This window comes from Procambarus clarkii, chromosome 4 (assembly GCF_040958095.1).
Source record: "Procambarus clarkii isolate CNS0578487 chromosome 4, FALCON_Pclarkii_2.0, whole genome shotgun sequence".
NCBI lineage: Eukaryota > Metazoa > Arthropoda > Malacostraca > Decapoda > Cambaridae > Procambarus > Procambarus clarkii.
Window position 1 is genome coordinate 57,988,605 of NC_091153.1, and position 23,459 is coordinate 58,012,063.

Genomic DNA, 23,459 nt, shown 5'->3' on the forward strand with positions numbered 1-23,459 from the left:
GTTTTGCTGCCTCCCTCGTGTTGGTGCATGCTTTGTGTTGCTGCCTCCCTTGTGTTGGTGCATACTTTGTGTTGCTGCCTCCCTTGTGTTGCTGCCTCCCTTGTGTTGCTGCCTCCCTTGTGTTGGTGCATGCTTTGTGTTGCTGCCTCCCTTGTGTTGCTGCCACCCTTGTGTTGGTGCATGCTTTGTGTTGCTGCCTCCCTTGTGTTGGTGCATGCTTTGTGTTGCTGCCTCCCTTGTGTTGCTGCCTCCCTCGTGTTGGTGCATGCTTTGTGTTGCTGCCTCCCTTGTGTTGGTGCATACTTTGTGTTGCTGCCTCCCTTGTGTTGCTGCCTCCCTTGTGTTGCTGCCTCCCTTGTGTTGGTGCATGCTTTGTGTTGCTGCCACCCTTGTGTTGCTGCCTCCCTTGTGTTGGTGCATGCTTTGTGTTGCTGCCTCCCTTGTGTTGGTGCATGCTTTGTGTTGCTGCCTCCCTTGTGTTGGTGCATGCTTTGTGTTGGTGCCTCCCTCGTGTTGGTGCATGCTTTGTGTTGCTGCCTCCCTTGTGTTGGTGCATGCTTTGTGTTGCTGCCTCCCTTGTGTTGGTGCATGCTTTATGTTGCTGCCACCCTTGTGTTGGTGCATGCTTTGTGTTGCTGCCTCCCTTGTGTTGGTGCATGCTTTGTGTTGCTGCCTCCCTTGTGTTGGTGCATGCTTTGTGTTGGTGCCTCCCTCGTGTTGGTGCATGCTTTGTGTTGCTGCCTCCCTTGTGTTGGTGCATGCTTTGTGTTGCTGCCTCCCTTGTGTTGGTGCATGCTTTATGTTGCTGCCACCCTTGTGTTGGTGCATGCTTTGTGTTGCTGCCTCCCTTGTGTTGCTGCATGCTTTGTGTTGCTGCCTCCCTTGTGTTGGTGCATGCTTTGTGTTGCTGCCTCCCTTGTGTTGCTGCATGCTTTGTGTTGCTGCCACCCTTGTGTTGGTGCATGCTTTGTGTTGCTGCCTCCCTCGTGTTGGTGCATGCTTTGTGTTGCTGCCTCCCTTGTGTTGGTGCCTCCCTTGTGTTGGTGCATGCTTTGTGTTGCTGCCTCCCTCGTGTTGGTGCATGCTTTGTGTTGCTGCCTCCCTTGTGTTGGTGCATGCTTTGTGTTGCTGCCTCCCTTGTGTTGCTGCCTCCCTTGTGTTGGTGCATGCTTTGTGTTGCTGCCTCCCTCGTGTTGGTGCATGCTTTGTGTTGCTGCCTCCCTTGTGTTGGTGCATGCTTTGTGTTGCTGCCTCCCTTGTGTTGCTGCCTCCCTTGTGTTGGTGCATGCTTTGTGTTGCTGCCTCCCTCGTCTTGGTGCATGCTTTGTGTTGCTGCCACCCTTGTGTTGGTGCATGCTTTGTGTTGCTGCCTCCCTCGTGTTGGTGCATGCTTTGTGTTGCTGCCTCCCTTGTGTTGGTGCATGCTTTGTGTTGCTGCCTCCCTTGTGTTGGTGCATACTTTGTGTTGCTGCCTCCCTTGTGTTGCTGCCTCCCTTGTGTTGCTGCCTCCCTCGTGTTGGTGCATGCTTTGTGTTGCTGCCTCCCTTGTGTTGCTGCCTCCCTTGTGTTGCTGCCTCCCTTGTGTTGGTGCATGCTTTGTGTTGCTGCCTCCCTTGTGTTGGTGCCTCCCTTGTGTTGGTGCATGCTTTGTGTTGCTGCCTCCCTCGTGTTGGTACATGCTTTGTGTTGCTGCCTCCCTTGTGTTGGTGCATGCTTTGTGTTGCTGCCTCCCTTGTGTTGCTGCCTCCCTTGTGTTGGTGCATGCTTTGTGTTGCTGCCTCCCTCGTGTTGGTGCATGCTTTGTGTTGCTGCCTCCCTTGTGTTGGTGCCTCCCTTGTGTTGGTGCATGCTTTGTGTTGCTGCCTCCCTCGTGTTGGTGCATGCTTTGTGTTGCTGCCTCCCTTGTGTTGGTGCATGCTTTGTGTTGCTGCCTCCCTTGTGTTGCTGCCTCCCTTGTGTTGGTGCATGCTTTGTGTTGCTGCCTCCCTCGTGTTGGTGCATGCTTTGTGTTGCTGCCTCCCTTGTGTTGGTGCATGCTTTGTTTTGCTGCCACCCTTGTGTTGGTGCATACTTTGTGTTGGTGCCTCCCTTGTGTTGGTGCATGCTTTGTGTTGCTGCCTCCCTCGTGTTGGTGCATGCTTTGTGTTGCTGCCTCCCTTGTGTTGGTGCATGCTTTGTGTTGCTGCCTCCCTTGTGTTGGTGCATGCTTTGTGTTGCTGCCACCCTTGTGTTGGTGCATGCTTTGTGTTGCTGCCTCCCTCGTGTTGGTGCATGCTTTGTGTTGCTGCCTCCCTCGTGTTGGTGCATGCTTTGTGTTGCTGCCTCCCTTGTGTTGGTGCATACTTTGTGTTGCTGCCTCCCTTGTGTTGCTGCCTCCCTTGTGTTGGTGCATGCTTTGTGTTGCTGCCTCCCTTGTGTTGCTGCCACCCTTGTGTTGGTGCATGCTTTGTGTTGCTGCCTCCCTTGTGTTGGTGCATGCTTTGTGTTGCTGCCACCCTTGTGTTGCTGCCTCCCTTGTGTTGCTGCCTCCCTCGTGTTGGTGCATGCTTTGTGTTGCTGCCTCCCTCGTGTTGGTGCATGCTTTGTGTTGCTGCCACCCTTGTGTTGCTGCCTCCCTTGTGTTGGTGCATGCTTTGTGTTGCTGCCTCCCTTGTGTTGGTGCATGCTTTGTGTTGCTGCCTCCCTTGTGTTGCTGCATGCTTTGTGTTGCTGCCTCCCTTGTGTTGCTGCCTCCCTTGTGTTGGTGCATGCTTTGTGTTGCTGCCTCCCTTGTGTTGCTGCATGCTTTGTGTTGCTGCCTCCCTTGTGTTGGTGCATGCTTTGTGTTGCTGCCTCCCTTGTGTTGCTGTCTCCCTTGTGTTGGTGCATGCTTTGTGTTGCTGCCTCCCTTGTGTTGCTGCCACCCTTGTGTTGCTGCCTCCCTTGTGTTGCTGCCTCCCTCGTGTTGGTGCATGCTTTGTGTTGCTGCCTCCCTCGTGTTGGTGCATGCTTTGTGTTGCTGCCACCCTTGTGTTGCTGCCTCCCTTGTGTTGGTGCATGCTTTGTGTTGCTGCCTCCCTTGTGTTGCTGCATGCTTTGTGTTGCTGCCTCCCTTGTGTTGGTGCATGCTTTGTGTTGCTGCCTCCCTTGTGTTGCTGCATGCTTTGTGTTGCTGCCTCCCTTGTGTTGGTGCATGCTTTGTGTTGCTGCCTCCCTTGTGTTGCTGCATGCTTTGTGTTGCTGCCTCCCTTGTGTTGCTGCATGCTTTGTGTTGCTGCCTCCCTTGTGTTGGTGCATGCTTTGTGTTGCTGCCTCCCTTGTGTTGCTGCCTCCCTTGTGTTGGTGCATGCTTTGTGTTGCTGCCTCCCTTGTGTTGCTGCCACCCTTGTGTTGCTGCCTCCCTTGTGTTGGTGCATGCTTTGTGTTGCTGCCACCCTTGTGTTGCTGCCTCCCTTGTGTTGCTGCCTCCCTTGTGTTGGTGCATGCTTTGTGTTGGTGCCTCCCTTGTGTTGGTGCATGCTTTGTGTTGCTGCCTCCCTTGTGTTGGTGCATGCTTTGTGTTGCTGCCTCCCTTGTGTTGGTGCATGCTTTGTGTTGCTGCCTCCCTTGTGTTGGTGCATGCTTTGTGTTGCTGCCTCCCTTGTGTTGGTGCATGCTTTGTGTTGGTGCCTCCCTTGTGTTGGTGCATGCTTTGTGTTGCTGCCTCCCTTGTGTTGGTGCATGCTTTGTGTTGGTGCAAGCTTTGTGTTGCTGCCTCCCTTGTGTTGGTGCATGCTTTGTGTTGCTGCCTCCCTTGTGTTGCTGCCACCCTTGTGTTGGTGCATGCTTTGTGTTGCTGCCTCCCTTGTGTTGGTGCATGCTTTGTGTTGCTGCCTCCCTTGTGTTGGTGCATGCTTTGTGTTGGTGCATGCTTTGTGTTGCTGCCTCCCTTGTGTTGCTGCCTCCCTTGTGTTGGTGCATGCTTTGTGTTGCTGCATCCCTTGTGTTGGTGCATGCTTTGTGTTGGTGCCTCCCTTGTGTTGGTGCATGCTTTGTGTTGCTGCCTCCCTTGTGTTGCTGCCTCCCTTGTGTTAGTGCATGCTTTGTGTTGCTGCCTCCCTTGTGTTGGTGCATGCTTTGTGTTGCTGCCTCCCTCGTGTTGGTGCATGCTTTGTGTTGCTGCCTCCCTTGTGTTGGTGCATGCTTTGTGTTGCTGCCTCCCTTGTGTTGGTGCATGCTTTGTGTTGCTGCCTCCCTTGTGTTGCTGCCTCCCTTGTGTTGGTGCATGCTTTGTGTTGCTGCCTCCCTTGTGTTGCTGCCTCCCTTGTGTTGGTGCATGCTTTGTGTTGCTGCCTCCCTTGTGTTGGTGCATGCTTTGTGTTGCTGCCACCCTTGTGTTGGTGCATGCTTTGTGTTGCTGCCTCCCTTGTGTTGGTGCATGCTTTGTGTTGCTGCCTCCCTTGTGTTGGTGCATGCTTTGTGTTGCTGCCTCCCTTGTGTTGGTGCATGAATGGTCCCCAGGAATATATGCAACTGAAAACTCATACCCCAGAAGTGACTTGAACTCCTACCTCCAGGAGCAATGGAACTGGTGTGTACAGGACACCTTATCCACTCGACCATCACGACCGGACAAAAGCTGATTGTAGCCGAGGTTATTTGCCCATCAGCCCGCCGGCACTCTGATGGTAATCTTGGACATAGTATTTTATCAAATCACCTCATTCTTTGGGGTACATGTGAGGGACACAAATGCAAACAAGCCTGAATGGTCCCCAGGACTATATGCAACTGAAAACTCACAGCCCAGAAGTGACTCGAACCCATACTGCCAGGAGCAGTGCAACTGGTGTGTACAGGACACCTTATCCACTCGACCATCACGACCGGACAAAATGCTGATGGGGAAATAACCTTCGCTACCATCAGTTTTTGTTCGGTTGTGATGGTCGAGTGGATAAAGTGTCCTGTACATACCAGTTGCATTGCTCTTGGGAGTATGGGTTCGAGCCACTTCTGGGGTGTGAGTTTTCAGTTATATATATATATATATATATATATATATATATATATATATATATATATATATATATATATATATATATATATATATATATATATATATATATGTCGTACCTAGTAGCCAGAACGCACTTCTCGGCCTACTATTCAAGGCCCGATTTGCCTAATAAGCCAAGTTTTCCTGAATTAATATATTTTCTCCAATTTTTTTCTTATGAAATGATAAAGCTACCCATTTCATTATGAATGAGGTTAATTTTTTTTTATTGGAGTTAAAATTAACGTAGATATATGACCGAACCTAACCAACCCTACCTAACCTAACCTAACCTATCTTTATAGGTTAGGTTAGGTTAGGTAGCGGAAAAAGTTAGGTTAGGTTAGGTTAGGTAGGTTAGGTTGCCGAAAAACAATTAATTCATGAAAACTTGGCTTATTAGGCAAATCAGGCCTTGCATAGTAGGCTGAGAAGTGCGTTCTGGTTACTAGGTACGACATATATATATATATATATATATATATATATATATATATATATATATATATATATATATATATATATATATATATATATATATATATATATACGTTGTGCCTAGTAGCCAGAACGTCGTACCTGGCCTACTATGCATGGCCCGATTTGCCTAATAAGCCAAGTTTTCCTGAATTTATATATTTTTCAATATTTTTTCTTATGAAATGATAAAGCTATCCATTTCATTATGTAATAGCTATTTTTTTTTAATTTGATTAAAACTAACGTAGATATATGACCAAACCTAAAAAAAAAAAGCCCCGAAATCATCTCAAGATAACCTCAAGATAACCTCAAGAAACCTAACCAACCCTACCTAACCTAACCTATCTTAACCTAACCTAAACTAACACAATTATGTCAATAATTTATGTTCTTAATATAATACAATAATAATAATTCAAATAACTAATTGGAAACAATTTATTGAAAATAAGCAAACTCACTCGGCCTATTAGGTAAATCGGGGCTTGCATAGTAGGCCGAGAAGTGCGTTCTAGCTACTAGGTACGACATATATATATATATATATATATATATATATATATATATATATATATATATATATATATATATATATATATATATATATATATATATATATATATATATATATATATATCATTTCATAAGATGATATATATATCATTTTTATATCATGATATATATATCATCATATCATGATATATATATCATCATATCATATCATGATATATATATCTTTTTAGATGATATATATATCAGATGATATATATATCATAATGATATATATATCATTTCATTTCTTTATCATTTCATAAGAAAAAAATTAGAGAAAATATATTAATTCAGGAAAACTTGGCTTTTTAGGCAAATCGGGCCTTGCATAGTAGGCTCAGAAGTGCGTTCTGGCTACTAGGTACGACATATATATATATATATATATATATATATATATATATATATATATATATATATATATATATATATATATATATATATATATATATGATTATCTTATGTTATTGGAGGCAAGAGGTAATAAAATACAACCAAAAATAATAACAAAATGTAACGAGAAAGGGGAGTAAAGGCCCACGTCCAAGAATGTTCTTCGTAGCAAAACGTCTTAAGAAATTGGTGTTTGGGTGTATGGAAGCCTCCTAAAGCATGTATGTCTATTGGTGGACACCTGGGAGCATAAACAATAACTGTGACGTATGACTCAAGGGTCAATTTTAGAGAGTCGTATGACTGAAGGTTTAATTAAAGTATGTCGTATGAGGTGCAAGATCCTTCCCCTGAAAAACTCCCACGAGATAATGTATAGTAGTGGACATAATAATGGTCCAGCACGGACTGAAACATCATCACTTCCTTGTTTCAGGTGCGAGGGTTGGGTGTCTTGCTCTCAGCCCCTTTTCTGGGACTTGCTCTCTTCGTGTAGTAAACAGGTTTAAATAAGATATGACTCGTATGAGACGAAGACTACAGGTAGAAGTCAGACAACAGTTGAGAATATAAAGCGAGAAACAAAAACAGGCCCAAACAGCTGTGGGACGGAGAGGCAATGACGCAGAAAACAGTCCCACTCCGCTTCCTATGATACGGCCATAAAATCTGGGAGCCAAGTGGTGTGGCTTGAAGGGGAACGGTCCCTAACTTTGTTTTCAAAGTGGTTCTGGATTTGAGGCGGTGGCTGTGGCTTATTGCTTCTGGCTCCTTAGTTGTGGCTCGACTTATGCCTCTCTGTCTCTCTCTCTCTTTCCACCTCTCTGGCGGCAGCTCCACCTCTCTACCTGGGGGTTCGTGTTAGGTGTCTATGGCTCTGGTACCGTAGTGGCCACTGGGGCCATAGAGTAGTTCTACGTCTCCTGCTGTTCCTCTGAAGCTATGCTAACGGTTCCACCTTCGTGGTTGTAGTACTACATATAGTTTATGTAGCTGTGTTCATGACTCTGTGACACTGATTGCCTCCTGCTTCAGCAACAGTGATTAGCTCAGTGAAGCAGAATGAGTTTGTTTACACCGACTTTTCTTTAACACCAACTCATACATTGTGACTAGTGATAGCCTTGGCTGTTATCCTGGCTCTGCTTGCTCCATTAACGTTGGCTTACATTCTGGCTCTGGTGACTCTATACGACTAGCAGTCTCACTAGCTCTAACCAGCTCTAGCTGCTAGTAGTAGCCCTAACCCTGAATAATAACTCAATATTTAGCTTTGACTAGTATTCCAAGCTAAAATATTTGTCGTAATTGACGACATATTTAGTAGTGTCAGGGGGAGAGCTGGAGACGTGTCAGGAAGTGGGGGGGGGGAGCTGGGGCCTTGTCAGGGAGCTGGTGCCGAGTCAGGGAGGAGCTGGCGCCGTGTCAGGGGGCTGGCGCCGTGTCAGGAGGGAGCTGGAGCCGTGTCAGGGGGCTGGCGCCATGTCAGGGGGGGAGCTGGGGACGTGTCAGGGAGGGAGCTGGCGCCATGTCAAGGGGGGGGAGCTGGAGCCGTGTCAGGGGGGAGCTGGAGCCGTGTATGGGGGGGGGGGGGGAGCTGGAGCCGTGTTCATGGGGGGGGGAGCTGGAGCCGTGTCGGGGGGGGGGGGGGAGCTGGAGCCGTGTTATGGGGGGGGGGAGCTGGAGCCGTGTCAGGGGGGAGCTGGAGCCGTGTCAGGGGGGAGCTGGAGCCGTGTCGGGGGGGGGGGGAGCTGGAGCCGTGTCAGGGGTGAGCTGGAGCCGTGTCGGGGGGGGGGGGGGGGTGAGCTGGAGCCGTGTCGGGGGGGGGGGGGTGAGCTGGAGCCGTGTCATGGGGGGGGGAGCTGGAGCCGTGTCAGGGGGAGACCTGTGATCTATAAATATGGGTCTTGAGGTCCCCGGCAGAGCGGAGGAAGCCCGCATATTGACATTAGTATACATTACCTTCCCTGCCTCATTAGTATACATTGTACTTCAGTATGTATACAGTATACATTACCTTCCCAGCCTCATTAGTATACATTGTACTTCAGTATGTATACAGTATACATTACCTTCCCTGCCTCATTAGTATACATTGTACTTCAGTATGTATACAGTATACATTACCTTCCCAGCCTCATTAGTATACATTGTACTTCAGTATGTATACAGTATACATTACCTTCCCAGCCTCATTAGTATACATTGTACTTCAGTATGTATACAGTATACATTACCTTCCCAGCTTCATTAGTCTACATTGTACTTCAGTATGTATACAGTATACATTACCTTCCCAGCCTCATTAGTCTACATTGTACTTCAGTATGTATACAGTATACATTAGTATACATTGCCTTCCCTGCTTCAGGATCCCTCACCACAAGCCGGGCTGAGCTGCCCCGTCGCCGGCGGGACAGGTCGCTCCAAGCCTCGGCAAACTAAGATCACTTTTTACCTAGTTATCAGATGCACGCGCGCGCGCGCAATTCCGTCATGGGTAAATACGTGGAGAGACGCTGAAAAATAACAGGCGGGAGCCCGCAACAGGGAGGAGAAGGATGCTGGAAACACGTGAAGGAAATTTTTTAACCCAAGCTAATGAGGAAAAAGCGAGAAAGAGGAAGGTAGCCAGCCGCCAAACTCAGCTCAGTTTCCACCTGGGCGGGGCGAACATGGAAAGAATTTTCGAACAAAATTTCACTAGCCTCCAGCAGCCATTGGGTTCTGGTCCTTGTAAACATAATTCAGATGAAAGTGTCAGATGGAGTGGGGGGGGGGGGGTTCTAAGAGCTGAGGTTCTCAGAGCTAAGGAAGGGGGTTCTAAATTCTAAGGAGTTCTAAGAGCAGCAAACATGGTATTATGTCAATATCTGCAATGTGGAGTTGGATTAAGAGTTTAGGAACTCGTCCGTGCAAGGTGTAATGGACCACACTGCACATCTTGTGGATGTGCAGTGTGGTCAGACACGCCTTAGTTTAGTGGATGCACGCTATTGTGATTTCTGTGTGTATGGACAGAAGAGGTTTACGAAAAGCTGGATAGAATAGAACTGACGTAATCTGAACATAAACGAATGTGAGAATCGGAAGACAACGTATCAATACGAGAGTGATAAACATCCAGATGTAAAGAGCAACCAAGGCTAAAGCAGAGGAAAGTGGGACCAAACTGAAAACGACAAGGATATATGTGAAATACTAAACGAAAGTTTCCATGGTGTTCAGAATAGAACCTGAGCACCTGCCAGTGGTGGAGTGCAGGACCGGCAACACTTCAAGACTCATCTGTTGCAGCAGATGTGTTAAAGTTGCAGCTTGACGAACAGGATAAGTCCTGGGGGCCTGGCACTAAGCCCTGGGGGCCTGGGCACTAAGCCCTGGGGGCCTGGACACTAAGCCCTGGGGGCCGGGCACTAAGCCCTGGGGGCCTGGGCACTAAGCCCTGGGGGCCTGGACACTAAGCCCTGGGGGCCTGGACACTAAGCCCTGGGGGCCTGGGTACTACGCCCTGGTTGGCCTGGACACTAAGCCCTGGGGGCCTGGACACTAAGCCCTGGGGGCCTGGACACTAAGCCCTGGGGGCCTGGGTACTAAGCCCTGGGGGCCTGGGTACTACGCCCTGGTTGGCCTGGACACTAAGCCCTGGGGGCCTGGGCACTAAGCCCTGGGGGCCTGGACACTAAGCCCTGGGGGCCTGGACACTAAGCCCTGGGGGCCTGGGTACTAAGCCCTGGGGGCCTGGACACTAAGCCCTGGGGGCCTGGACACTAAGCCCTGGGGGCCTGGACACTAAGCCCTGGGGGCCTGGACACTAAGCCCTGGGGGCCTGGACACTAAGCCCTGGGGGCCTGGGCACTAAGCCCTGGGGGCCTGGGCACTAAGCCCTGGGGGCCTGGACACTAAGCCCTGGGGGCCTGGGCACTAAGCCCTGGGGGCCTGGGCACTAAGCCCTGGTGGCCTGGGCACTAAGCCCTGGGGGCCTGGGCACTAAGCCCTGGGGGCCTGGACACTAAGCCCTGGGGGCCTGGACACTAAGCCCTGGGGGCCAGGGCACTAAGCCCTGGGGGCCTGGGCACTAAGCCCTGGGGGCCTGGTCACTAAGCCCTGGGGGCCTGGGTACTAAGCCCTGGGGGCCTGGACACTAAGCCCTGGGGGCCTGGACACTAAGCCCTGGGGGCCTGGACACTAAGCCCTGGGGGCCTGGGTACTAAGCCCTGGGGGCCTGGGCACTAAGCCCTGGGGGCCTGGACACTAAGCCCTGGGGGCCTGGGCACTAAGCCCTGGGGGCCTGGGCACTAAGCCCTGGGGGCCTGGGCACTAAGCCCTGGGGGCCTGGGCACTAAGCCCTGGGGGCCTGGGCACTAAGCCCTGGGGGCCTGGGCACTAAGCCCTGGGGGCCTGGGCACTAAGCCCTGGGGGCCTGGGCACTAAGCCCTGGGGGCCTGGGCACTAAGCCCTAGGGGCCTGGCCACTGAGCCCCGAGATCAAGTCATTAACCATCGATATTCATCACTAAAGAGATGCTGTGCGATACAAGTAATGATTATCTCATATGCACATATTTCTAGTCCAACTGAAAGAGGATAAACTTATAAAAGAAATTAATGGAGTCGGTGAAGGTGACAATATTTTACACTCAGGTTAGTTCAGTCTCTCATGGGGGCTAAACAGTCCCCGAAGCTTAGAATATAGCCTTAGAATATTTAGCACAGCCCAGCACACTGGAGGTAGGGATTATACGCGAATTACTAACTTTGACTCAGGTAAGGTAATTATGAGGACTCAGCGATAAGTACTTGCAAGGGGATATTGAAGACATTGCACTGGGATATTTAGGACAAGGCGCTGGGATATTAATGACAAGTTGCTGGGATATTGAGGACAAGGCGCTGGGATATTAAGGACAAGGCGCTAGTATATTTAGGACAAGGCGCTGGGATATTAATGACAAGTTGCTGGAATATTGAGGACAAGGTGCTAGGATATTGAGGACAAGGTGCTGGGATATTGAGGACAAGGTGCTGGGATATTGAGGACATAGCGCTGGGATATTAAGGACAAGGCGCTGGAATATTTAGGACAAGGCGCTGGGATATTAATGACAAGTTGCTGGGATATTGAGGACAAGGCGCTGGAAAATTGAGGACCAGGCGCTGGGATATTAAGGACATGGTGCTGGGATATTGAGGACAAGTTGCTGGGATATTGAGGACAAGGTGCTGGGATATTAATGACAAGTTGCTGGGATATTGAGGACAAGGCACTGGGATATTAATGACAAGTTGCTGGGATATTGAAGACAAGGTGCTAGGATATTGAGGACAAGGTGCTGGGATATTGAGGACATGGCGCTGGGATATTGAGGACAAGGCGCTGGGATATTGAGGACAAGGTGCTGGGATATTGAGGACAAGGTGCTGGGATATTGAGGACATGGCGCTGGGATATTGAGGACAAGGCGCTGGGATATTGAGGACAAGGTGCTGGGATATTGAGGACATGGCGCTGGGATATTGAGGACAAGGCGCTGGGATATTGAGGACAAGGCGCTGGGATATTGAGGACAAGGTGCTTGGATATTGAGGACATGGCGCTGGGATATTGAGGACAAGGTGCTGGGATATTGAGGACAAGGTGCTGGGATATTGAGGACAAGGTGCTGGGATATTGAGGACATGGCGCTGGGATATTGAGGACAAGGTGCTGGGATATTGAGGACAAGGTGCTGGGATATTGAGGACAAGGTGCTGGGATATTGATCAAGGTGCTGGGATATTGAGGACAAGGTGCTGGGATATTGATCAAGGTGCTGGGATATTGAGGACAAGGCGCTGGGATATTGAAGACAGACACCAACTAATTACACCCCACCCAAAATTGTTCATAAAAGTGTCTTGTCTACGCTTGAAACAATCCATCAATCCCACGTTTATTATGTAACCCGGTAATTTGGTTCATAAATCAGCGACCCTGTTATCCAAGCCAGTATTGACCCAGGTCTTTCTTCAGTCTTAAACGCTCAATTTACATACATTTTTTCAAGTTCTATTTTGTGTTGATATGTTTACCATTTGGCAAATTAATGTTGCTTGAAACTACTTTCATTTTTGCCGATGACATGGGGAATACGTATATATATTTTTCCCAAACAGGTAAATATTAATCATGTATAATGCACAACCAAGGAAGTGAAAAGATATAAGTCTCTAGATTTGTGCATCACTTCTGTAAATCATCAGACACATACATTTACAGCCAGCCTTTAACAGTAAATCTAAAGACAGACGGAGAGTAGTTGCAACTACAAATCAAAATCCGTTGCCCCAAATGACCAAAAATATTTCCAATCAAAACCTTATTAAGGCGGCAGATTCACGAAGCAGTTACGCAAGCACTTACGAACCTGTCCATCTTTTCTCAATCTTTGGCGGCTTGGTTTACAATTATCGAACAATTAATGAGCTCCGAAGCACCATAAGGCTGTTTATAACAATAATAACAGTTGATTGGCAAGTTTTCATGCTTGTAAACTGTTTAATAAATGTAACCAAAGCCATCAAAGATTGGAGAAAGATGTACGCGTTCGTAAGTGCTTGCGTAACTGCTTCGTGAATCTGGCCCCAGGACTCTTCCTTCAAAATTATGTATAAGAGAGTTAGGGACTAGAATTTGCACAATGAAAATTGTGTTTGGAAAATCGCGCCGCCAAAAAAGTTAGTCAGTTCATACCAGGAGTTTGAGCAGTATTTGTTTGGTAGTTGACTGTGTTGGCATTTGTTTGGGAATTGTTTGTAGCGGCATTTGTTTGAGAGTTGTCTGATAAATTGTGATGTTGAGCTGAAGATGAAGGATAGAGGCATTCATTATCTAATGCTAGCACTGATTATTGCTGAAATGATTAAACCTTAGGCAGAGGCCTGACAGCGCTTCGGATTCGTAGTCCTGAGGTTCCGAGCTCGATCCCCGGTGCCGGCGGAAACAAATGGGCAGAGTTTCTTTCACCCTGATCCCCTGTTACCTGGCAGTAAATAGGTACCTGTTAGTTAGACAGCTGCGACGGGCTGCTTCCTGGGAGTGTGTAACAAAAAGAAGGCCTGGTCGAGGACCGGGCCGCGGGGACGCTAAGCCCCGAAATAATCTCAAGATAGACAGTTCATTCATATTTGAGCCCAACCACTTGGGCTGGACGGTCTCGCTTCATGCAGGTCGGCGTTCAATCCCCGACTGTCCATAAGCATTTGAGCACCATTCCTTCGAGCCCCCGTCCCATCGCAGATCCTCATCCTGACGTTGTTGTTGTTACAGATTCAGCTACTCGGAACAAGTTCCAAGTAGCACGGGCTATGGTGAGCCCGTAGTGGACTTACCTGGCTCAGGAGCGGTGCAGAATGTGCTGTCATCCTGACCCCTTCCAAGTGTTTTATAGTCGTAATGGTTTGGCGCTTTATCCTAATAGTTCCCCTTCATTCATATTTTAGCGTGCATGCGACAACTAAATTTCTCACGGGATATTCATGCCTGTGCAACAGTTTGTGGTGACTTAATCTTCATCAATGAATGAATCAAGTCAAGTTCGCCAGTGACTGACTGACAGACGTTCACTAAGGAGTCAATAGCCACAACACCGAGGAACCGGCAAACATTAAGATTAAACCGTCGACACCTTTCTTGCGTCTTGCGAGAACAAATGAGTTGTACATTTTCTTATCATCTCTGGTCTTTGTCTGAGATAGTGAGTGGAATCCCTGGAAGCTGATTGGCGCATAAATGCCCCAAGTGGCCAATCAGCCGAGACTCGGGGATGGTAATGAGACACAGTCATGCTACAACAACCTATAAGATCATAAACAACCTCTGTCAACCGAAAACAATATATATATATATATATATATATATATATATATATATATATATATATATATATATATATATATATATATATATATATATATATATATATATATATATATATATATATATATATATATATATATATATATATATATATATATATATATATATATATATATATATATATATATATTTATATATATAATATCGTCCCGTATTTATATTTGTATATTGTTAAGATTTAAAACGTGAGATGATGTATTAAGAGCGCTCACTACGCGCATAATTGAACCAGTCATGTCTGCTCTGCAGGAGTTCAGGGACGCTGTTAAAGGGGAAACTATATTTGCTGGCGTAATTTTTTTGTTTTTATGGCATATTGTTTATACCGAAATCACGGATCATTTGGCCGGTAATTGCTGTTTTCCGTAACGTTTCATTTATCCATTTATGGCGGCGACACGTGACCTGCGGCTTGACCGGGAAGTCTGCCAGGAAGTGGTGTTTGTTTTTGTCAAATATTGCGTTCGTGTTCTGAGTGGATGACTGAGGGGAAAGCGGCAAGCCATCACGACTATATAGCACTTGGTAGCGGTCAGAATTAAGGATTAGGGATGAGACGGGGGGGGGGGGGGGGGGGGGGAGGAATGGTGTCCAACCACTTGGACGGTCGGGGATTGAACGCCGACTTGTATGAAGCGAGACCGTCGCTCTACCGTCCAGCCAAAATGGTTGGGCGTGTTCGTGGAAGAGTGATTCCGTGTTATGTATCTGCGTCTTGTTGATGAGAATTGTTTGTTAAACTCGAGGTAATTACTATAAATAACGCTGTGCGTATTAGTGGCTTTAGGCATATTATATATGTACAAGTTATATCTACAAATGCTGTTTGTAAGTCATTTTGCATGCATGTACTTTAACCTGAATAAAAGTGATTGATCGTGACTTCCTTGGTGGTGAAGTAAGGATGGCAGCGACGGACTTCATCGCTCAGGAAATGAGGATAGCAGCGAGGTACTTAAACGCTCATAAGGTGTGGATGTTAAGGTGGAAGATCATCACTAGTGAAGTATGGATGGCAGCGTGGCACTTGATGACTCGGGAAGTGTGGATGGCAGCGTGGCACTTGATGACTCGGGAAGTGTGGATGGCAGCGTGGCACTTGATGACTCGGGGAGTGTGGATGGCAGCGAGGCACTTGATGACTCGGGAAGTGTGGATGGCAGCGAGGCACTTGATGACTCGGGAAGTGTGGATGGCAGCGAGGCACTTGATGACTCGGGAAGTGTGGATGGCAGCGAGGCACTTGATGACTCGGGAAGTGTGGATGGCAGCGTGGCACTTGATGACTCGGGGAGTGTGGATGGCAGCGTGGCACTTGATGACTCGGGGAGTGTGGATGGCAGCGTGGCACTTGATGACTCGGGAAGTGTGGATGGCAGCGTGGCACTTGATGACTCGGGGAGTGTGGATGGCAGCGTGGCACTTGATGACTCGGGAAGTGTGGATGGCAGCGAGGCACTTGATGACTCGGGAAGTGTGGATGGCAGCGAGGCACTTGATGACTCGGGAAGTGTGGATGGCAGCGAGGCACTTGATGACTCGGGGAGTGTGGATGGCAGCGTGGCACTTGATGACTCGGGGAGTGTGGATGGCAGCGTGGCACTTGATGACTCGGGAAGTGTGGATGGCAGCGTGGCACTTGATGACTCGGGAAGTGTGGATGGCAGCGGGGCACTTGTTGACTCGGGAAGTGTGGATGGCAGCGTGGCACTTGATGACTCGGGAAGTGTGGATGGCAGCGAGGCACTTGATGACTCGGGGAGTGTGGATGGCAGCGGGGCACTTGTTGACTCGGGGAGTGTGGATGGCAGCGTGGCACTTGATGACTCGGGGAGTGTGGATGGCAGCGTGGCACTTGATGACTCGGGGAGTGTGGATGGCAGCGTGGCACTTGATGACTCGGGGAGTGTGGATGGCAGCGTGGCACTTGATGACTCGGGAAGTGTGGATGGCAGCGAGGCACTTGATGACTCGGGGAGTGTGGATGGCAGCGTGGCACTTGTTGACTCGGGGAGTGTGGATGGCAGCGTGGCACTTGATGACTCGGGGAGTGTGGATGGCAGCGTGGCACTTGATGACTCGGGGAGTGTGGATGGCAGCGTGGCACTTGATGACTCGGGGAGTGTGGATGGCAGCGAGGCACTTGATGACTCGGGGAGTGTGGATGGCAGCGTGGCACTTGTTGACTCGGGGAGTATCTTCTCTACTAGATAATATGAGGAAGATAACATAAGATAATAAGAGGGAGATAACACATAAGATAATAAGAGGAAGATAACATAAGATAATAAGAGGAAGATAACATAAGATAATAAGAGGAAGATAACATAAGATAATAAGAGGAAGATAACACATAACATAATAAGAGGAAGATAACACATAAGATAATAAAAGGACGATAACACATAGGATAATTAGAGGAAGATAGCACATAAGATAATAAGAGGAAGATAGCACATAAGATAATCATAAGATAAGTCAGCATTCTTTTAGTGTTACAATAATCCTAGTTCTAAAAATGGTAATTCAGAATACTACAGCTTACCATGGTCCCATAACGACCATTACCCGCTACAACCCAACTACCATTCTCTGACTATTATCCCTTAACTACCATTCTACAATTGTACCCCATCCCCCCACCTACCATCCTGCGTCTACCATTCTCCAGCATTTAACCGCAATACACCCCCCCCCCATCCCCTCTACCATACGTCCCCAACCATCCATTCTGTATCCCACCTACCTCTTCCGTCCCACTTTATCCCCCTACAAAACCTCTATCCACATAACCCATAAAACCTCCACCTGCCTCCCCTCAAATCATCTCCCTCCCCTTCCCCTCTCCCATTCCCCCTTTTCCTTCTCCCCTTCCCCCATCCCCTTCTTCCCTTCCCCTCCCCCCCCTCCCCTTCCCCCCCCCCAACCTTCACCACCCATTACACATCGTAAGGCAGGACCAGCCATTGTCCATTCATCAATGAAGAATGCTTGAAGAGCCTCGTCCAAGAAGGGTTAATTTCCTCTATAATTCCCCTATAACGATCTATAACCCGTTATAGATCGGATCGCTATAATTCACCGACATACCGCCGATAGATCGCCTGGGCTATGGCGGCTTTCTAACTCATATATTACAATGAGAGAATTTTACCGTCTTCATCATCTGGGAGAGAGAGTTCGTGTCGATAAACTGTCAGGGTAAATTCGAAGACTTAATAAAGACTTGGATGTTTATAGAGCGCGAGGAGAGATGACTTAGCGCCGGGGTTGTCTCCCACGAGCTGACGGGGAGGACTTAAGGAACTGAAGGCCGCATTTAATCGGTGCTTAATCCAGGTGAGGTCGAGATATGTGGAGTTGTGATTGGTCTCCGTCCTCGGCTCTCACTCGGGGGTCCCGGGTTCAATCCCAGGACGGGTCAGAAACGTCTCGTCTAATGTTTAATGAGTCTTCACCTAACAGTAAACAGGTACCCTATGAATACCCGCTTGTTGCTGTTCTGATCCGACGGGCTCTGTTCTTGCAGGGTCGGTGTTCGATCCCCTAAGGTGTTTTGGACACCGGTCCGTCACAGCGTCATTATATTGTCCTCACATTCCTTTAGTCATCATGGCTTAGCGTTTACTGCTAAATGTGACTTTACCTTTGCTCATACGGAGAATCCGGTCATTAAAATATTTGGGTTAGAGTCCATTAATCCAGGACTCCTCACCAGGTCTTATGAGTAAAATGTATATATATATATATATATATATATATATATATATATATATATATATATATATATATATATATATATATATATATATTAGTATATTTTGGTAGCAGTCTTTCCTGTAGACATATATTATTAAATATGACCGAAAAAGTAAGATTAATAATTCTAACACGAATTTTCTCAATCTTTCGTACATTTCTTTTCACTGTTGGAGGTAATTCAAAAATCAATTCTCCAAAATTCATTTTTATTTCTAGTCTGACGCGACACTTGAGCGTTTTTCGTAAAACTTATTACATTTTCAAAGACTTTACACATACACAACTGAATAGAACTTACCAGTTCTATTCAGAACTGAATAGAACTTACGTAAGTTCTATTCAGTTGTGTATGTGTAAAGTCTTTGAAAATGTAATAAGTTTTACGAAACGCGCTCAAGTGTCGCGTCAGACTAGAAATAAAAATGAATTTTGGAGAATTGATTTTTGAATTACCTCCAACAGTGAAAAGAAATGTACGAAAGATTGAGAAAATTCGTGTTAGAATTATTAATCTTACTTTTTCGGTCATATTTAATAATATATATATATATATATATATATATATATATATATATATATATATATATATATATATATTATATATAATATATATATATATATATATATATATATATATACATATATATATATATATATATATATATATATATACATATATATATATATACATATATATACATATATATATATATACATATATATACATATATATATATATATATATATATATATATATATATATATATATATATATATATATATATATATGTATATATATATATATATATATATATATATATATATATATATATATATATTATATATAATATATATATATATATATATATATATACATATATATATATATATATATATATATATATATATATATATATATATATATATATATATACATATATATATATATATATATATATATATATATATATATATATATATATATATATACATATATATATATATATATATATATATATATGCATATATATATATATATATATATATATATATATATATATATATATATATATATATATATATATATATATATATATATATATTGTGACGATAATCTTCTTCAAGAGATTGAGCCTGCTCTTCCCTCCAAAAATACGTCGATACATCTATATAAAACTACTATGGAAGAAATGTCCAACAACGACAACAACATCTCCAAGGTTTGCCAGAGAGCAAAACGTATGCAGCCAGGAACACCTGCTTCACCTCAAACCGCCAAACTACCTGTCTTGTTGCCGGCTCCTTGCTGATTGGCCGCCGGTCCAGCTGCTACTGCACTCACCCACCATACTACTTGATGTCTGGGGCCGCCACGACCTCAGTCTTCAGAATATTCAGTGCTTTCATACGGTTAACACGTCTTCCTGGTAGACGTAAGCTTTGGCTTACGTGTACTAAGAGAGGTGATAGCTTAAAGCCAATATTCCTGCACCTCTCATTATATTGTATATTGCACAGCTTGTTATTGCTCACTTGTCTTAACGTAACTTTTCATTTTGTCATTTAATTCTTCTTATTATTTTGATTGATTTTATTATACGAATTTGTATGTCCATTTTATTCATGTTTTGTTTATCTAACGTAATTAAAATTTCATTGTTAAAATTTACTTGTGTTTTGTGTGTCTTCTCCTTACCTTACCACAGACGAAGTTCCAGATTTTCTATTTTTTTTTAATTCTATGTGACGAGGCCATACCCCTAGCTTTGAACAGCCGAACACCAACGCGTTACCGTCACATATTATATGGGGGCCTGTCCGGGAGCTTCACTCAGGTACTGGTGCCAAGTGGTAATTTATGGTAAGCGTATTTAACTTTGTTAACGTAGCTTTTACTATTTTTCATATTCAATTTCATTTTTTATATGGTGCGGTGTATTGTGCATTACGAGAGTAACATATGGTGAAGGTGAGACAACTTTGGATTACGTGGTGACTGTAGGCCTCAGTCATACTCTTAATTGGTCATCTCTCCCTCCGTGTTATTACTCGTGTTTACCATCTTTGTCCCTTGGATATTTCTCATTTTTGACAGATCATCATATTGGTACCCTGGTACTGTGGTCTGCCCCGTGTCAAGAGTACCCAATCTTCTGCAATCTGACTGTAGGAGGACAAAGAGGGCCATAGTTCCTCTAGCTCGAACTTTAGTTGCTGAATTGGGACCTCAGCAGCAGTTCTCGTCACCAGTTGACACCTCGCACCCCTACACGTCAGTCAGAGATGATGATACATACAACGGTAGGGAATTAGCTTACTTTTTCAGAGCACAAAAGTTCGCTAATTCTGTAAGTATCATATTAAATTCAGTAGGAAAAACTTGCTTTATGTCCTATAGAGACTCGGCAAGGTATGCCTACATCCTTGGACTACCAATTTTACTTTTGAGGCAATTAACTGTTTCATTTGTTTTCGAAACTCTGTTTCATTTGTTAGTAGGATTTTCTTGCCCTTATCCTCTTACATGAGTACCGGGTACAAGATTTCCTGCGCCCTTGATTTAAATTAATCATTTAACATCTTATTCTTAACTTTAAATGTTAAAGATCCCACAGGATAGGTATCAGTTGCCACGTTGTCCTGTTTCTGACATTCACTATAACTGAATATTCGTGTTACATTTATTTGCTAATTTCACCATGTTTCGTCTCCAAGCTTTCCGTGCAAATCCAGCAGGTGAAATAGGGACTTTAAGTCGTGCCAAGAGGACTGAATTACAAACTCTTGCACATGAGTATCAACTAGAAGTTCCCTACCAAGCCAACAAAAATGACCTACACAACCTGTTGCTGGATTGCTATTTAGAGCAAGGTAAGATAGACTCTGAAACACATGAAACTTACTATATTGCAGATAAAACTGACTTGGCAACGATGAAACTCAAACTAGAGCTGGCCAAGATTGAACGTGAGCAGCAAAGGGAAGCCCTCGAACAACAAGAACGAACAGCTGCCATACGGAGGGAAGAACAAGAACGAGAAATCACCCTCAGAGAACGCGAAGCTGCTTTGAGGAGAGAAGAACAAGAACGTGAGGCCGCCTTGAGGAGAGAAGAACACGAACGTGAGGTCGCATTACTCCGTGAACGTGAACGAGTACAGCTTGAAACCAAACAACGCGAGTTGGAGATGCAACGCGAACATGACAAGCAACAAGCGACTCTGGCTCTTGAGTGTCGTCAACGCGAAATCGCCTTGGAAACTTCGCACTTCACTCAACGCCAGCAAGCTACTGCCAATCTTCCCGTCAGTTTTAATATATCACATGCAAGTAAGTTAATGCCATCCTTTGTAGAAGCAGAAGTTGATGTGTTTTTCACCACCTTTGAAACCCTTGCTAATCAACTCAGTTGGCCTGTCGACCAATGGGCCACACTTCTCAGAGTCCATCTTACAGGTAGAGCTGCAGTCACACTCAGTACTCTGGCGTCTGAGAATGACTACCAGACTCTGAAACAAGCAGTGTTGGACGCCTACCTCCTTTCCACGGAAAGTTATAGAAGGAAATTCCGTGACCACCTGAAGGCAAGTACCACTACCTTCCTTGAGTTTGCTAACACAAAACGGAGATATTTCATGAAATGGCTGGAAGCAGCACATGTCTCTACTTTTACAGAACTCGTCAACCTGATGCTAGTTGAAGAATTCTTGAGACGTGTGCCGCCTCCTGTCCGCCTCTACTTAGCAGATAAAGAAGAAACCGACTACCTGAAGTGTGCTAAGTCGGCTGACACTTACAGCCTCATCCACCGGCTGACACCCGAACCATCCTCCAGTAAGAAGTCGTGGTACAGTTACGAGAAAGTGAGCCCCGATCAAGCTGGTTCGCAACTGTATTGCAAGTATTGTAGACTCTATGGACATACCATAGACAAGTGTGGTAAGTCTCAATACAAGGGAACCACTGACCCACAAAAACCCAAACCAACTCCTCCTAAGTCCGGTAAGCCTGTGATGAATGTTGGTGTTAATGTTAATGATCTTTCTCTTTTCAGTAACCACCTGTATACTGGAACTGTCTCTGCCAACGGTTCAAATCCGGAGGGACGTTTCAAATTGAAGATCTTGAGGGACACAGCGGCTCTTCAATCGATCATCTTGAAGTCGGCTGTGCCCAACATAGTCTACACCGGAGAAACTGTCTTCATCACTGACCTCACTGCTACCACTCCATACCCTCTCGCCAGAGTCCACCTGGATTGTCCCTACGTGAACGGAGAAGTCCAAGTCGCCGTCAGGGAAAAGCCTTTTCCCATGCCTGGAGTGCAACTTCTCCTAGGCAACGACTTGGCAGAAGACCTGCAACCGACCAACCTGATCGTCATGGACAAACCCCAGGTGTGTAACTCTGTGCCAATAAACCCTATTCTAGCGTATGTTCCAGCAGAGGTCCAAGAGAGTGATGAAGTTTCTCCTCCGGTTCTCGTGACCACCCGTGCACAAGCCGCACGTCCACAGCCAGCTGACTCTACTGCTACCGCTGTCCCTCAAGACCCTCAGAAACTACCCCCGAATCTGACCAAGTTGGAGTTCCGTAAGTTGCAGAGGGAAGATCTTACTTTAACACCATTGTTTTTCCAGGCTGAGACTCAACCAGACAGTATTCCTGGGTTCTTCCTAGAGAACGACTTGCTCTACCGCAGATATAGACCCAGTAAACTGAAGGAGGAGGACGATTGGGCCAACATCGAACAACTTGTGATTCCAACCAGCCTGCGGCCCACTATTCTACACCTGGCCCACGGAGCACTCTCCCACTACGGCTTCAACAAGACTTACCATGGAATTCGTCAAGACTACTACTGGCCAGGTATGGTAAATAGCGTCAAACAGTACGTAAAACAGTGTCATACATGTCAGATGGCAGGCAAACCGAACATCTCCATTCCCAGAGCGCCACTGATTCCCATACAGGTGCCTGCGGAACCTTTCCACAGACTCATAATAGACTGTGTTGGTCCTTTACCTCGGACCAGTTCAGGTAACGCCTACATCCTAACCATCCTGTGTCCTACCACCAGATTTCCCATAGCAGTTCCAGTGAAGAACATCACGGCTGCTACGGTTGTAAAACATCTATTGAAGATCTTCACTCAATACGGATTTCCCAGGGAGATTCAGAGCGACTGTGGTACCAACTTCACCAGTGATCTCTTCAAAAGGACACTGGAGGAGTTCAACATCAAACAGGTATTGTCCAGCCCCTATCATCCTGCTTCACAGGGTTCTCTTGAACGTAGTCATCAGACTATCAAAGCACTCTTGAAAAAGTTTTG

At 46.0% G+C, this 23,459-nt stretch overlaps 1 protein-coding gene across 1 annotated transcript; it reads left to right on the forward strand.

Moving 5' to 3' along the window:
* Positions 1-15,370: 15,370 nt before the first annotated feature.
* Positions 15,371-16,576, forward strand: LOC138371827 (uro-adherence factor A-like). The gene has a single exon (XM_069336856.1). It carries the CDS (start codon positions 15,371-15,373, stop codon positions 16,574-16,576), a length of 1,206 nt encoding a protein of 401 aa, XP_069192957.1.
* The last annotated feature ends 6,883 nt before the right edge of the window (positions 16,577-23,459 follow it).

Bases quoted from the DNA above. Each gene is read 5' to 3' on its own strand.
- LOC138371827 (XM_069336856.1), top strand. From the start codon at position 15,371: ATGGATGGCAGCGTGGCACTTGATGACTCGGGAAGTGTGGATGGCAGC.